A 17,345-nucleotide genomic window follows, 5' to 3' on the forward strand; every position below is an offset into this window, starting at 1 on the left:
ACTACAGTGATGACACGAGGGACTCATGAACTCACACTACCACCATTCACCAGTGCCTGGCGTATTTGCGTGTGTGTTTGTTTACACATTCCTTTGAGCAGTTCTCTCTGGACGTGCAGCTCTGTCTTATGTGATGCTCCCACAGTGGAAGCCTGTCCACGACCTCGATAAAAAAGGAGAAGGATGCCCACTTCCTGTTGCCCTGAGGCGTGCCAGTGCTGCCTCAAGGGAGAGAGGGAGCCCCATAATTTATTATTTGTTCCCCTCTTGTTAAGGAAATACTTTCTCAATCACTCTTCCTGCTTTGTATATTTTCACTGTTCTTATTTTCTTCCTTGATTCATCCCCCCCCCCGTCATCTCTTATTTATTTGCTTTCTAAACACCAGCTTGGTCCGTTACATCCAGGCCGTCAGGAGGGGAAAAAAAACGGGGAAAAAAAATGACGCTTGTCCTCGATGCTGACAGTGTTTATTTGTCTGAGTGAACCTGAGGGATAAGAGTATTTTAGGGATACCTGACCTGGGTTACCATTACCTCAGGCCTTAATCAGATTCCACTGCTTCAGATTGACGATATGTTGACTGAGTCCGTGAGCTCACGTCATAATTTATCACCGCAGCCCTGCCACTCTTAATGTAAAGACATTCCTGCCCCATGTGAACTGAGGGACGTTATGTTCCCTGTCATGTGTTGTGGGAAACTAACTTATTCCCCATCACAGTCGTCTTTTGTTTGTTGGTGTTGGTCCAAGTCTTTTCTGCGTTCGCAACGCCCTTCATCCACAAAACTCATCAAGGCAAAAAAGAAAACTGAAAAGGCCAAAGTGCTGGCTGACCACTGATCCATGACTCGGCTTTGAAAAATCGCCGCCTTCAAATCAAATTGTCCAGCATCAAGGAGCGGAGTTGCCGCCCGTCCTGCCCCTGGCCACTCAGTGTCACCGACCGGCTTTAAAGGGGTTAACACACAATTTTTCTCAGTTGTCAAAGGACGTGTGATGAGGGCAGAGCAGCGCAGAGGTCACCACACCACATACTGCACAGATCAGGAGGCTCTGAAATACTTAATTATTGTGCTATAACTGAAGCTGAAAACACCGTAAGTTTTTATAAAGAGCCTATTTAGATGAGGGTTTATTTGTCCCGTCTTAGTAGTGTTGAGTTTTTGTCACATCTTCTATTGTACCGTGGGTGTTCACTACTTTGTTGATCCATTTAATCATTTAGCACCGATATGAGGATATGCATTACCCATTCTGTGATGTGTGGTTACAACAAAGAGCGAATGATTATGGCCATATTCCTCTGTTTGTGAGCAGACCTGGATGACATTTTCTGGGGATGTCAGTGTACATTACATTTACATTATTATATAGATATATTATATAGATATATTATATATAAAGTTTGAATACAGAGTCTGGATACAGAGAAACTGGGTGACCTTGGCAGAAGTTTGCGTATCTCTACTTTTTAAAAACATTTCTTTACCACATTGTGTTTTCTACAGAGCATCTTTTAATATTTAGGTTTAATTTGAGGTTTGTTTTGTTATTGAGAATAGACTGTTGTATAGAAGTTAAAAATGTCCCCTTTATAAATGTTTTTTTTTTTAACTGATGCCCAAAGAGAGAATTAAAAAAACCTCTTGATATAAACCTCTTTATTACCAACCTGTCAGTAATTAAGTGTTTTTTTTGTGAGCAACTGGTGTGCAGACACTTTCTGCTTTCTATAATGTTCTCATACATGTGTGATAACAAAACCTTTTTATTTATGGAGCGACATTCGCTCTCTTTGCCTTTATCGCGAGGCAAAGACGGTGCAGCTGCATTAGATCACGAACTCTGTGTGGTCCAGTGGCTTTTGATTCGGGAGATATAGAGTGGAGCAGTGAGGGGAGGGAAACAGCGTCCTATAGCTCCTCTCCTCTGAGGGCTTGACTGATCGCTGCAGTGCTGAGAAAACAGACACAGCAGCTTCCTCCAGAGCCGGCAATGTTTCATGTCGGCACAATTAAACAAGTCACATGCGGCCACTGAGTGCCGGCCCCTTCTCCAGACACTGAACTCAATTATTACAGAGGCTAACTCCTCATCGCCGCGAGTTCACGGAGTGTGGCTAATCTTATCTGATCCATTATTAGCAGCATTTTTCATCTTTACGGCAGAGCTAACAAGCCTTTGAGATCATTAATAGCCGGGAATGTTCAAATCTCAAGTTAAGCGTGAAGATGAGTGAAAGAGGGATCACTGAACATAAATCACTCTGCTCGCTCCAAAGTTTCTACGTACGGGGGAAAAAAGTCTTAAGCTCAAGGCAGTTCTCATGAAACGGGGGGGGGCGGGGAATGAGGTGATTTGTCAAGCAATCAAGTTTTATTTAATTTAAATCCAAAGCACATTCTCCAGAAACAGGAACCACAAAAAGATTTATCACAGACAGCGTGTAGAATAAGGAGATTACTAAGAGATGTGTTACCAAAGGCTTATTTCTGAAATGACAGCAACTGGGACGTCGCTTTTCAAAGAAGGAATCATGAATCACGCGGTCTTTCCTTGCGGAAAGATCCAGGTGCCCAGTTACACGAGCTCCACAGAAAATCAGCGACTTCACGAACCATTTGAAAAGCAAACGGTCGAATGCAAAACCAACACAAACGCATTACTGTAAAAGCAAAAAGGGCGATGAGACGCTTTTAGTCGGCGAAGAGAGAACGCTGTCAATATGTTTGTTAACAGCAACGGGGTCAAGGGTTAAGAGCTGGTAATCAGACAAAGTTTGAGTGATGGATGAGGTGGAATCAGAGGAGGAATTACTCAACGGTGTGTGCGTGTGTGTGAAACTTGTTCAACAAAGAGAGAACAAAACATTTATGAATCATATCAGTGAGTTGCTAAAGAGATAAAACCCACTTAGGGAAATGCCACTGCCAGACACTGAATGGATGCACACTCATGGCAGAGCCTTCCGTCCTCCCACCTCCCTCCCAGCGTCAGACAGTTCCATCTTTCTCAGAGACTTGGGGTCATCTGTCAGCGACCTGTTATCAATGGCCCGGCTTAGACCTCCAGACAGCATTAATCTGTCATGATAAGTTTACATCTGCTCATATTGCTGCGTTGGTACCTTAAGCTTTATCCTAGCGCCGATTTGTGTCTGTTTTTTTCTTGTGGTCTGTTTGCTAATCCGTGTGCGTGTGTGGTGGGGGGGGGGGGTTGGAAGCATCCAGCCGAACTCCAGTCACCCAGTCTGACTCTTCATCCTCATTTCACAGGTCACACAGCCTCGCCTCCTCTTCCTCCACCAGACTCCTGGAGCAGAGAAACACACAAACACACGACATACAGGTGAACAGTTGGTACAGTTTAACCTGTGAGACGGAACACTGCTTAACATTATTTTCACGACCAATTATGTTTGTTTTTTTTTAATTAACTGGTCAATCCTGTCCTCATGTAAGACAAAGAAGCACATCACATAAAACCTAAAAAACAAAAAAGCATTAAAAGGAATACTTTTGCATGTATGAGCCCTATTCTATATTACTAGAATAGGGCTAGTATTTTTGAAAAATTGTCCTTTCTATACCTGTGAATCGGTGAAGTATTCCTTTAACTATTATCCTGCATTTCACCTGAAAAAATACATTGCTCATTGATCACCAATTTTGTTTTGTTACAATACTGTATGACTGACGATCGATTGATCATTCCAGCTCTAATCAGTTCAGTCGCGTTGGATCATTAACCTCAAACATTCACACTGATGTGAGACTGTTGTGCTTGGCGCAATAAGTTAGAAAAGACTAAACTTTGAAACTCAATTATAAAGTCATGTTATCGAAAACCCAGAGGACATTTTTGAACACATACATTTGATTCCATCTGTTAATGATGCATGTATTTGTTTAAAAGCCCCAGGATATCGAATAAATTGATCTTAATGTCCACTCATTCTACATACTGTATACACTCACTGGCCACTTCACTACTTTAGGTACATGTGTTCATCTGCTAGCACAAATATCTTAATCAGCCAATCACATTTCACCAACACATCAGAATGAAAAAAATAAAGGTAATTTAAGTGATGTTGAATAAGATGTGGTCATTGGTGCTTGACAGGCTGTACTGAGTATTTCATAAACTGCTGATCTGCTGGGATTTTCACACAAAACCATATCTGGCGTTGACAGAGACTGGTCTGAAACAGAGAAATGATCCAGTGATCAGCAGTTCTTCGGGTGAGAATACATTGGCGATGTCAGAAGTCAGAGGTCAGAGGGGAATGGCCAGACTGGTTTGAAATGATAGAGAGGCAACAGTAACGTACGTCAGTTACTTAAAATAAGCACTCGTTAAAACCAACATATGTGGAGGACCATCTCTGGGCAGACGACATGTGGAGCAGATGAACAGCTGAAGACCACACCGGGTGGCACAGTTGTCCTATGTACCTAATAAAGTGGCCGGTGAGAGTATAAATAAAATGCTGTTTTAACTATGTATTGAAATCTTCCACTAATGATATTTTTAGACGAATACAGACTGCAGAAAAAAAGCTGTAAACAAAATACTGACATAAACACCACTTGTCCCGTTAACAAAATGTGTTTTTCATCACCACCAGGTCCTGAGGGAAATATCTGTTTGAGACGGTGTCTCTCTTTGCTGTTTGGTGCTGGGCAGGTAGAACACAGTAGGGGGGAGGGGGGGTTAAAGCAAAATCTAAAAACATCTGCCTGCTGCATCTGGAAACACTAGTCGTGAGGGTGGTGGGAGTGAACCAGTGGTGAGAGGGCAGAAAATAAACAAAAGTGTGAGCTGAAAGATGATACGAAGGTCATTCTCCTGCACTGTTACATTTTGATTACATCTTCTTTAAAGAACAGGCCCCACTTTCATCCACTGATAAGTGTACACTTAACTAAAAGAAAATATTGTCCTCAGCTGAGCTACTTGTTTGCTGTGTCATGCAGCAGCAGCAGCAGCAGCGCGAGCAAACCCATTGAATGAATTATAGTGTAAAATGGTTCACATTAGCAGTGAGTAAAGGAGCGAGCATCTGCCCCGACTGCTCCGAGATGCTTTTACAAGCCATGAGCTACACAGTAAATGTAGCCGGGGGGTCATTAAGGTCTGTTGTGCAGACAGTTTGCTCCGCTGCAGACAGGATAAACAATTGCCGCCATTTTCATTTTTTATTCATGGTTTTAATCACGCATGACAAAACTCCAAGTGAATACAGAGAGGGGAGGGTAAGAAAGTTGGCATCGACCGTGTGTCTTTCCTGTGCTTTTACTGTCTGTTGGGTAATGACTGAGAGTTAAAACGGAGGTGATTTTTTTGTCCGGGGTGCTGACATTAACAGGCTGGCGTGGAGAAGAGCTGGCAGAAGCCCAGCACACAGCGCTGACAGTGTGAGGTCCTCTTTACCCATTCTAATGAGCTATTGTGAGGCTCTGCACTCAGGCCTGCAGCAGGGGCCCCCCTGGGCCGATACATGCACTTGGATGGGCAGCGGAGGGCTGAAAGAGGAAGTCCATGGCAGCGGGCTGAGATGGCTGAAGTACGTCATTTCACATACCAGGATGACAGATGGTTAAACAGCCTCAATGAACAGAGGGAACGGTATGAAGCTTCTTCAAGGTCTCATACAGGAAACTGCTTCTGAATCAGATGCTGCTTCCTGTTGCCACATTTGGCCCCTGATGTCAGCCCTTTGTCTGCACAGGCACCTTATTATAGATACTGCCGACATTCAAGCAGCACTAAATGAGCTGCTGGGATATGGACAAAGGATCTTGAGGAAATGCTTTTTGTATTATTCACTTTGATGGTTTTGTTGAGACATCATGTTGCAGGTGAAGGACAGATGGCGACAATGAATAAATCATCTTTTGCACACTTCCACGTGTGTTTACTTGAGCACTTTTAGGATGAGCTCATAACTGACGAATTTCAAGAGTAAACAAAGCATCACGCTGATTTAAGTCTAATCAAATCATCCCAGGATGATTGTGTGCTTTGCCCCAGACAGCTCACTCACCTTGACAGGTTCACATAAGGTGTAGCCCTTTATTGAGCACCACAGGGGATTTCTGGTTTCATTTAATCTCCTACTGCAAAGATGGGGATCTATAGTATGTCAGGAGAGTCTATGGATTTTAATTGCAATCAGAAACTACACCATCTTTAACAGAAAAAAACAAACTAATCAGTGAAGTCACCGGGTTCAGTGTTTTTGTTGGAAAAACAGGTCCACGTTGTCCTGCAGATATAGATGACAATCCCTGCTTCAGAGAGCTAGGCTAGGTTTAATCTCATACAAATACTTGATACAAAAAAGGCCGTTCTGTTCTGGAGTCTGCTTATGTCTCTGGAGTTATTGTATTGTGCTGTATGAGCCATAAGCTGTGCAATAAAACAACGTGTATTTATGACAGCTCTTCATTGCAAAATGATGTTCTATTACTGCATTTTATGTCTTTGAATTAAAATGTAATCAAGGCTATAAAATAAATCCCAGAAGGTTTCATTTATCACATGATGATAATGTCTAACCTGTAGGCAACGATCTCCATGTCTCTGGCCATCTTCTCACTGAGCAGCTCCTGGTAGTCCTCACAGTGCTCCTTCATCTGCGCTTCAAGGTCGGCCTCCTGGTGCCGCATTTCATCTAGTGTGAACTGGACGTGCATGCACGAACACAGGAGATTAAATTAAATGAATGACATTATTAGTCCAAACCATTGGGCCATCACAGAGTACTGTATGATAACAGAAACATATCTCCGCTTATACCTTTAACTCCATAATCTCATCCATGTATGCAGCCTTCTTCATCTCAACCTCATCTTCCAGCTCTGCATTACACTTCTCAAGCTCAGCGAGCTCCTTTTGTAACTCTGAAATCTGCAACAAAAAAACAAAGAGCCGTGACAAGTCATTCAAAACATACAAGTAAACATACATCCTGATTTATTTATTTATTTATCTTGATGCAGAAATGCCTGACTATGAACTACTATTCCCTCTAGGGTCATTTTCAGTTGGTAATGGTTGTCAACTGCCTCAGCGTTCACCTTCAACTTGTTAGGTTAGCAAATGAGTATTCATATTATACATGCAAATAAAATAAAATTGAGCTCCAACTAACAATCACCAAATATCAGGTAGAAATGCAACTTTTACATGGTCACAATGGAAAAACAAGTTTAAAATGTCAAATTTCGTGTTACAGCTGAGGTGCAGCGAGAGCGATGGAGGAGGAAGAACAGAGAGTACAAGTGAGTGTGTGGCTGTGAAGGAGGCTGAGGAGGTACGGAGGTGCTAGTTCATGGAGAGCATTGAACATCAGGAGGAGAATTTTGTGATCAATGCAATGTTTGACAGTGTAGTCGCTGAGGGAATGGGACGATGTGTATTGATTAGGACAGCTGCGTTATGAGTTTATTGAGAAATTTGAGCATCAGACCAACAAGGAGAGAGTTGTTATTATCAATATGGAAGGTGACAATAACATTTACAAAGATGCCGGTGCTCCTGTGTGTAAGAGATGGGTGTAAATGACTGATATTACAAAAGGAGAGAGTATGCAGACTGAGTTATATGTTGTGAACTGTGGAGGATGACACCCAGACACTTCACAAAATATGCCAATTGAACTGATTAACACAAATAAAACAAGTTATTTTACTGCCACCCTAAACTAGGTAAGGAGCATCTCTCCATGTGTCTGAGGTTGCGGTGTCCTGCTGTGAGTAATTACAGCAATCTCACAAGTTCAACAATTAGATGTCACAGCCAGATGGGGACCCAGACGGTCCTGCTCGTCTTTCAGCGAGCCAGCCATTTACAACTCTCAGGCTAACCCGATCATGTCACTTACTCACACACTACTACGTCCTCTCTGCCACGATAAGTGAGGCCTGGCCATGTTTGTGTGAAGAGGAGTAGTGGTGTACAGTCCCATAAGTGCCTGTTCCATTATATACATTTCTGTGTCAGGGCTGATTTCACAGCAATCTGTTTGTTTGGCCATGTTGTGTCTCAGTGAGAAACCAGACCCGAGGCATCCATCACAGGCGAGAGAGGAAACGGAGCAGATCGAGCCGTGCTGTCCATCCGTCAGGCTGGAGGTCTGAGCAGAACTGGGGCTTGTGTGAGGCGTGTAAGGTAGAGGTAGATGGTGTTGGGAGAGTTCTGCTGTGGTTTCAGAGGCTCCCTGTTTATTTAAAGAGCTGGAGGTAGAGCCACAGCCACAGTAACGAGAACCAACCCACCATGTTTGTTACAGATGTGGTTAGGTGTCAGCTGTGGTCTGACCACTGATGGATGTTAAAGAGGTGAACGTTTACTGGAGTCACTTTGTGATTTTAAATGAGAGTCACAGTCTCCTAGAGCTTCACTTTGCTGCGTCTGACATGAAAATCACAGTTGCTTTCACAATGTTCTTCTGCCCACTGGACGAGAGATATCAAATGAAGGTTTATTTCCTCTCATCCATTTGCAGAGGAAGTCTCCAGTCAGTGTGTGTGTGTGACAGTTCAGCATGTTTATGATGCTGCAGCCACTCTGAAAGTCTGTACTTAATAACTGAGGACAGGGAGTGCAATAAATCCTGTCTGAGCTGAAGTCGAGCCCGTCTCATCTCCTGCTGAAAGTGTCCACAGAGTAAACACACCGGTCAGCAGGATCTCCCACACTGTTGCTCAGCTGTCACTCAGCTGCTCTCCACTCACTTGGTCTACTGTGGGAAACCGTTCATTTGCAGCATTATGTCTGATTTAGGAGCTGATGGCCGAGGCACGGCCAGTTGTGGTCTCTGAGACTCCTTGTTCTTTGTGAGTGAAGATGTGGCATTTGTATTATGGCAACATAACCAGTCGGTAGCAAGAGAAGGATTAAAAAGACATATAAACACAAGAATTAAGGGGTTATTTCACTTCCAAAAAAAAACATTAACGAAAGAGCTAAAGAAATATTGTCCTAATTCAGTCCACTGTTTTTAAGGACTAGGATTAACAGCATATAAGCAATAATTTAGCATTTGGTAAAATATACTTATTACACTAAAATATGCTTATTTGCTTTAATGCAGAGAACTGTGATATGTGTACATGTCTGAATAGTTATTATGAAGCTACTGCCAGCAGCAAGCTAACTTTGCTTAAAATAAATTGGAAATGGGAAAACATGTACAATTAACAGCAGTAAACTGTTTAAAAGACTTACAGGATATAAAGCAATAATTTAACATTGCGTAAAATACACTCATTTGCTCTTCTACTACTGCTAGCAGAAAGCTAGCTTAGCTTGCCATAAAAACTGGGAACCGATTAAAACAGCTGGCAGTTTAACTTAATGGAAAATGACTGCGTAGTCCAGCATGTGACCCCTCATAACAACACATTTATGTCATGATGTTAAAACCAATATGTTTGACATCTTCAACACAGTGGGGTACTAATATTTAAGGATTATTCTGGGCAGATGCTGATACTTAATTTTCCTGTGGAAAGAATCTGATTCACTGTTTGCTGATTCTTCTCAATAATGGCAAATAAAACCAAATGAGTGACATCTAATGGTGAGACTGCAGAGTGTACCAAAGGAAGGACTCCTCCAGCTCACCCTCCTCTTTCCCAGGCACACATACTGTGGTGGCCTTCACATTCCAGAAAGGATGTAAACACTCTTTCACAACTGTCCCTACTCTACCACTCTCTCTGTGCCTTTTCAATGGTTAATGCATCAGGAAATACACAAAATGGCAGCCTACATAAATCAAGACCCATATATTTAAAGCAAATAAAACGGTCTTATTCTGAGGCTATGAAAACTTTTTTTTAAAGCGATTTTGCACGTAAACATACTTCAGGGTAGTATATTAAATTTCTGCCATTAATCCCTGCTAAATATTACATAGATGTTATGCATTCATTTGAGCAAGCCTTTAAAACATAATTAAAATATAAAACTCACCAGCATCTTCAACTCATTAATGTCCTTTGGCAAGCCTTTGACCTTTGAACTGCTGACTTTTCCCACCGCCAGTTCTTTTCCATCATCAGCACGAACCACAGCTGAAGAGGCAGCGCGACACTCGTACTGTAAACACGGGACAGAGGACGTTTGTATGTATACAAAAACTTTCACTTTCACCCTGGAAAAGACTACGAGGACAGTGCTCAACTTTGGGCAGTCATATGCAATTTGACAGGGGGAGCAAAGAGCAATCAGAGACTCTTGTACAGACTGAGGTTAAACCTCTCCTTGTGTACGCCACGTTTCTGATTAGATGGAACAAGTGCAGCCGAAATGAGCAACATGAGGGTGCACAGGTGTCTGGGAGTCAGCCAGCAATCACCATTACTGTTCAAACCTAATAGCAATCATTGCAACACTGAGACAATTGCGTCTCATAATCGAGGCCAGGCACAGAAGACAGGACGGTGTCCAGCTGGCGAGAGAAGAGACACAGAGGGAGACAGACAGAGAGAGAGAGAGTGAGAGGGAGTAAACAGACGAACAAAAAAAAACCACATGTATGCATCTAAACAGACACACAAATATATAAATACGCTGGATACTCTTCAGCAGTGCATGCAAGTGAAGGACACACAGACCCACACGTCGGTGTCAAGGCTGAACCATGAACCGTTTTCAAACTGAAATCTAAATTTCAAAAAAAGAAAAATAGCAAATCGCAAAAGGCTGCAGTTGATCAGTTGATTAGTTGATATATATATATATATATATATATACACACACACATACATACATACATACACATACTAGTTAATAATTAGATATATCTTTTCTTTTTCATATTTACATATATACACACACACATTTTGTCATTCACATCACGCACACATGCACCAACACGCACACACAATTGTCCATGGAGCCTGGGAAGGCGGCCAGCAGTCTGATTACGGCTCTGACCTCTGAACTGGACAGGCATCCTTACCCCAGAGGGGGTCAGACCCACCGGAGCTATCGTCTGACCCCAATGCAGCACCTCTGGGTGTGTAACACTGACACTCTCACACACACACACAAAAGGTAGACAAAGGCATTCTGTTTGGCTGCAGAACTTTAACTCTAATTCTCAAGTTCTGTCCTTGTGTTGTGTTAAGAGCAAAAGAAAACACATGGGAGTATCCTTGTGTGATTTGTGAAAGGTGAGATTTACATCTGGACTTGACCGCACTACTGCAGAGGGAGGAAGACGACGATGTGGTGAAAATCAGAGGTCAAGTGGTCAGTAGGTGATGCCAAGTGATTTATGGACAGCATGTATTAGAGGAGAAATATTACTCGGATTTTGTTCCTTGTGGTGTTTTTTTTTTTTTAGTATACAACAGTATTTGGAATAAAATGCAATTGAATTATTACATGGAAAAGTGCTTGTTCTGCAGAAGATTTTCTCCGTGAGTAATATAATACCATATTATTGGTTTCTAAATAAAGACACATTCATGTGTGCGTGGAATTTTACTGTTGTAACAAATGGATGTGTAGAAAGTACTCGTATATTTCGGTCCAGTGGTGTTAAGTTCCCTACAAAGGGTCAGTAGATAAATCTAAGAGGTTGCTACTTTAATAATAAAAAAAAAGAAGTGAAGTGTATAAAGTACATGCACCACAATATTTACGATACTACTGGTGCGGATGATATCCACTAGTGTACATGCAAGTGTATCTTAAATCAGAGATGGTGCAAAAAAAAAAAGCGTGGACTCAAACGAACACAGGTTTGTTATTGTCAAGCATTTAATTGTGCATGTGTTTGATGCTACATGTGCGTCATACCTGCAGACTCTCAGCCAGCTGGCAGTAATACTCCTTTACATCCAAGACTGGCGTCATGTCTGGGCTGCTAAAGCCAATAGCTGCCAGTGCTGCCGCCGTCCCTTCAGCTGGATCCACCAGACTCTCCACGTCCTGCCATTGCATAGCACACATCAACAACAACAACATTTTAGATATTTTACTCCGTGTGTGCTGCAAGTGCCGTAGGTTTTTGAGCTTAACCATTTAGTTCTATGTCATTTCATATTTCCACTGCCCTTCATTGACTTGACAAACGTAAATAGCTGATAAAATCCAGTTTTTGTTATTAAACATGTGATCATTTATTGAATACAATGCATTTTAACCTGATCACTGGTGACTTGCATACCTGAACATTGAAAATTAACTGTTATATTACTATTATATGCAACTTGGGGTATAAGAGGTAAAGTAGTATTTTTTACACTGGCTGGCATTTGTAATGTTGCATTAAAGCAATTCATGTTTCGGTATGACTACCAGATATTTTTTATATTATTATTCTTTATGCTTTCCATTTAAATTTAACATAACTACAAAGTAAAGTGTCACAAACACAGTGAAATAACCTTTGAATGGATGGGCAACAGAAATATAATGTGGTATGAGAAAGAAATATGCAAGTAACTAAAATAATGTACCAAATTTAAGTTTTTCATTACCTTGTACCACTGCGACAGCTAACACATCAGTACATATTGATGCATTTATACATACTGTACACGTATAAGACCTCAGCGTGTATGTCTACAGCTTCTAATATGCGCTTTTTAACAGACCTCACATTCATCACAGGGAAAATGAACTGTTACAGAGCTGCAGTGGCAGCCTGACATTTTTCTCTTCTCCCTCCACCTTTATATCGACATAGTGTCAGGGGGAGAAAAAAAAATGAGAAATCTGAAGGTGCTGATAATGCCAACAGTTAATAAAACAAAGCCAACTTCTGTTTTCATTTGATATTCAGTCCCATTTCCCCACCGACTAAGTTATCGAGCGCGTCCCAGAGGGATAATGTTAAACGTCAGGCAGCCGGGCTTTGCAGAGAAAATCATTGAGTGATGGAGCTGATCCTGGATCAGCTGCTTCTCTATGTGCTACTGGGGCATGTCTGTCATCTCCTGGTGATGTGGAGAAAATTGTAGAAGATGGAAGGTACAGGGCGTGTGTAAGAGTTCAGTGATATCTTGTATGTGCACAAATGTCTTTATATTCATAATTTTTTTTCAAAAAGCAATGAATTCTAGCATGTGTCACAGTTTACTACATTTTATATTGTGCGTTTAATTTTCCTTTCATGTGCTTCTGTTGACACGTTTGGCTACAGCAGGGAGACTGGAGTGGTCACAGCTTCTTATCCCAGATCTGGGCATGTGTCCAACACACCTGTCTGGCCAAAGTGCTACATTCTGAGTCATTTTAAGGCTGTAAACTGTTCTTTTCCATCACACTGCAGCTATATATCTCCCCATCCCTCTCACCGACTGGTGCTGGGCCTCCATGTTGGCCAGCTGCTCCTCGTAGATAGCCACTTGCTCCCTCAGTGCCAAACATTCTGCCGTCACACCATCCACTTCCTGAGAAGAAAATCAAGTTAACGGCGCAGAGGGCTGAAAGCAAAAGGAGTTCAACTTAATTTGTGGAGGTGTCTGAGAGGAGAGCTCTGCAGTTTGGGAAGTAAATCACACCACAGGTTGAAATAGAGTGGGGGAAAAAAAGTCTCTGTTCCCACCCTGAGCAACCATTTTAAAAAATCATCAGCACATCCACCCTGTTTCTCAGAACAGTGAGTAGACACTGCAATGCAGAGGAAGGGGGAGGAGGAGGAAGAAGATGAGACGGCTAACTAGACACAAAAGCCCCGTCCACCAATGCATTCAACCGTGGGGGATCTCAGCTCATCCACTCTTTTTACAGAACCAGATTAATTGGCATTGGATGCAATTACTGTGGGTGTCTGCGTTTACTATTGAACACATGCAGGGAGGGTTTGTTGGTAAAGTTGTGGAGGAGGGTGTAGCTGTGAGCCATAGTAGTCGGTCCTCCTCCTACTGCTGCTGCTGGTGCTGCTGCCTGTGCTCAAGGATGAATCAGCTCGGGAGAAACTTTTTTTAAAATCAGTCTGTAAAACTTAAAAGCAAAATACATTTTAATGCCACTTAGGAACAACAAGACAAGCTGCAATCAAAACATTGGAGTTGTTTTAAGCATCCAGGAGAGTAAAACCAGGAATTATTTGGACACCTAATAATGTGATTAAAGTATTTCAGAAACTGCTACTCTGGGACTTTCATGGTCAAACATCCCTATGGTTTACATAGAAAATATCCACTGAGCAGCAGCTATGTGGGCAAAAATGTGTTGTTTATGGAACTTTATGGCTCATCAGTGTTCAAAATCCTCAGTTTCTCAGTCCAGATAAAGACCAAGTGAGGTTTCTGCACCAGTTTTCATATTCAAAAGCACTGACACGTTCTCCTTTAAACCACACTCTTCACTCACTCACTTCTATGTGTAAATGACTTGTAAATTGTGCAAATTACTGTTGAACCGACAGCTGGCGAATCGCAGTGAGACAATAAAGAGGGAAATTTTGAGGGAAAAGTACATCACTGTCACTGCACCATCGCGTTAGCAGAATCACAACTCGTCGTGTGATGAGCTGTGTAGCGTTTACTCCTCTCCTCCACATCTCTGCTCTTCCTCTGCCTCCCCGCTGATTTCACACCAAGTCCTGTCACTCTGCAGCTGCTTCCAATTCAGAACCAGAGAACTGAGCCAGCAGGAACATTACAGTGCCGAATCACAGCTTGCACTGCATCTGTAGGGGAGAAATTATAGCCTCCCTCACATCTGCTCTGGCCCGGGAGGAGATTAGCCCCTGGCATTCAAGATTTTTGTAAAAGTTTGTGGCTTAGGTTACAATGGGCCATCAGCCCAGACTGTGTGACTGCTGGTGATCAAAACCCACTGGGCAGCACTACAGAGGAGCAGCTGTGCAGGCTTTCAGCTGATTCAACAGGAGGCCGAGTGTAGAAGCAGTGGGTAAAGGCTGGACAACACTGCCATCTAGTGTCGAAAAAGCATCATCACAATAAAAGGTGCACGCCTGCGTAGTTTTTCAGGGTAGAAACTAAATGATGTGTTTAATTTGCTCTGAACAGGACATGGAATTAAACACAAAATAGTCAAAAATCTGTAAACATTTTGTAAGTTAATGAGTAAGAAATTAATATTATTTATTAGCAGGGATGCATTAAAGCAGTTTTCCAAACTTTTTTCCAAAATTATGCTGCCTATCTTCTGGTTTCTTTTAATTTCAAAAACATTTGTTTTTTTAGAACTGAATCAGACCTGAAAGTGTGCAGTGTCTCATGGCATACGTTACATACTGTAGGTTAATGTTTATTGTAAAGTTAAATTCAGTTATAGAACTCGTGAGTTGTTTGTATTCAACCTGGCCCCCTCAAACTTTCCATTTTCAAAAAGGTGCCAGGTAAGGTTGCTCCTTTATTTATTACCTCAGCAATATATTGTCGTTCTTGCTTGTAGAAGATTCTCTGCTGTGAGGCCTTCTCGTAGCTTTCCCTCACACACTCTAGCTCTTTCTCTAGCTCCTCAGTGTCATGCAGAATCTCATCCTACAGGGTGGAGAAGACAAGTGTTGGATCATAGAAGTAATTAAGGGAATGCCATCACACACAGAGAGACATGCAGCAGGCACACCCAGCAGCTGCAGCACCCCCCCTACCCTCTCCCTGCGCAGTCTTTCCACCACTGTGTCCAGGCTGTAGTCAGGTGGGGCCACAGTGGACGTGACACGGGACGAGGCTTGTCGCCTGTTCAGCTTCTCCTCCAGCTCCACAATCTGACATTCAAGTGATTCGTTCTCCTCCTCAAAGCAGTGAGCCTACAGGAGGAAAGTCAGGCACGTGTATAAATACATTCACTTGCTTCATTTACCATGAACAAAGGCATGACACAGTGGGGGGGGGATAAAGTGCTGAGGTGTCGGAAGCAATTATACTGCTCGTCCTCACCATTTCAATAAGCCTGACTAGGCGGTCATTGAGGGCAGCGATAACGGTGCGGTCCTGTGTGAACCGGTTCAGACCCTCTTTGTTGAGGGACTTGGCAGCAACAAAATCCAGTTTGTCACAGTCACATTCATCAGCTGCTGCTCTCCTGAGAAAAGGATATACCAAGCCAACAACTACACTGAATATTTTTGGAGAACCCTAGAGATGATTAGTACCCACCTTCGAGTATACACACAGTCACATTAGTGGCTATTAAGAGTACATTAACTAAAACCAATCAAAGCATCACTCTTTAAATGCTTTACGTACATTTCCTGATGGTTAATAACCACTAGACTTTGAGACTCCATGATCACATTAAAGCATCAATCATCAACTTTTTACATCAGGATTAATTTATTTTCCAGTGGTTTTAAGGCCATTACCAGGAAATACATTAATGAATAATGCAGACTCACCCAATAACGATCAGTGGATTCAAACTGTTTTTTTTTGTCAAGGAACAACTGACTTTCATTGCAAGAGTTAAAGCCAATGCATTTTAAAAGGACTGGGAAAAGTTAAAAACGTTTATATGAAACCAAAAAAAATAAATGGCTGATGGAAATGTAATAGTGAGATTGCTAAAATATTATCACACAATTGTTACATTTTCTTTCCCTCATCATGTTTCTGATCCCTATTGTGTACACTTTGTAATACATTTTTTTTTTTAAAGTGTACTCTATATATATATGTACTCTATATATATATATATATATATATATATATATATAAACATATTTGTGTAGGTTTATGTGTTGTATTTCCCTGAAAACAAGTGATTTTTAAAAAGCTATCTACACTAGTTATTACAAGGTTTCCTGCCATCATATTCTTATACATTAGCCGCAACCTATCAATATATTGGGTATTTTCACATGGTTGAAACTATAAACTGAGATAAACACTCAGTTGTGCTGCTTTTGAATGTTAAATCTCCACATATAGATAAAATGGGACTACATTCAAGTAAAAGCTGAGAGAAACATTCAAATTCAAACACTGGAATGTTAATTTTTGCTGTGAAACATTTAGGCTATAGTGTAATGACACTAGAGCATGTCAAGTCAGAAAATTGGATAAGACAATTTTACATCCCTCGACTCACACTGACCTGAGAGGGGCCCGGTACTGTCCTGCACACTGCATCTGCATACCCATCCCTCCACCTCGACTCCAGGCATCATCGTCAAACACCCTGCGATAAGACGACACTCTGAGCATGGCCATGGCTTCGGACAGGTTCAAACTGGGCTACGACACAACAGGCAAACAGAGACGGCAGGAACAAGGTGGGCGTTTATATTCACAGAGAATGAGAATGTGGCATCGAGGTGAAGCATCTCTCATCATCTACTGAGGAGACTAACAATAGCACCAACATCAGCGTGGAGCAATCTGACATTCACCTGAGGA

The 17,345-nt window shown here is 41.9% G+C and overlaps 1 protein-coding gene across 1 annotated transcript; it reads right to left on the bottom strand.

Annotated features, from left to right (window-relative positions):
- Nucleotides 1–2,357: 2,357 nt before the first annotated feature.
- On the bottom strand, nt 2,358–17,222 carry vimr2 (vimentin-related 2). Its single transcript, XM_058649210.1, has 10 exons — nt 17,044–17,222; nt 15,888–16,032; nt 15,599–15,757; nt 15,369–15,488; nt 13,329–13,424; nt 11,827–11,958; nt 9,991–10,116; nt 6,808–6,918; nt 6,568–6,692; nt 2,358–3,315 (listed from the first exon to the last, which is right to left on the bottom strand). Exons 1-10 carry the CDS (start codon nt 17,157–17,159, stop codon nt 3,273–3,275), a joined length of 1,173 nt encoding a protein of 390 aa, XP_058505193.1. The 5' UTR covers nt 17,160–17,222; the 3' UTR covers nt 2,358–3,272.
- Between the last annotated feature and the right edge of the window lie 123 nt (nt 17,223–17,345).

Source organism: Solea solea, chromosome 14, assembly GCF_958295425.1.
Source record: "Solea solea chromosome 14, fSolSol10.1, whole genome shotgun sequence".
Classification (NCBI taxonomy): Eukaryota; Metazoa; Chordata; class Actinopteri; order Pleuronectiformes; family Soleidae; genus Solea; species Solea solea.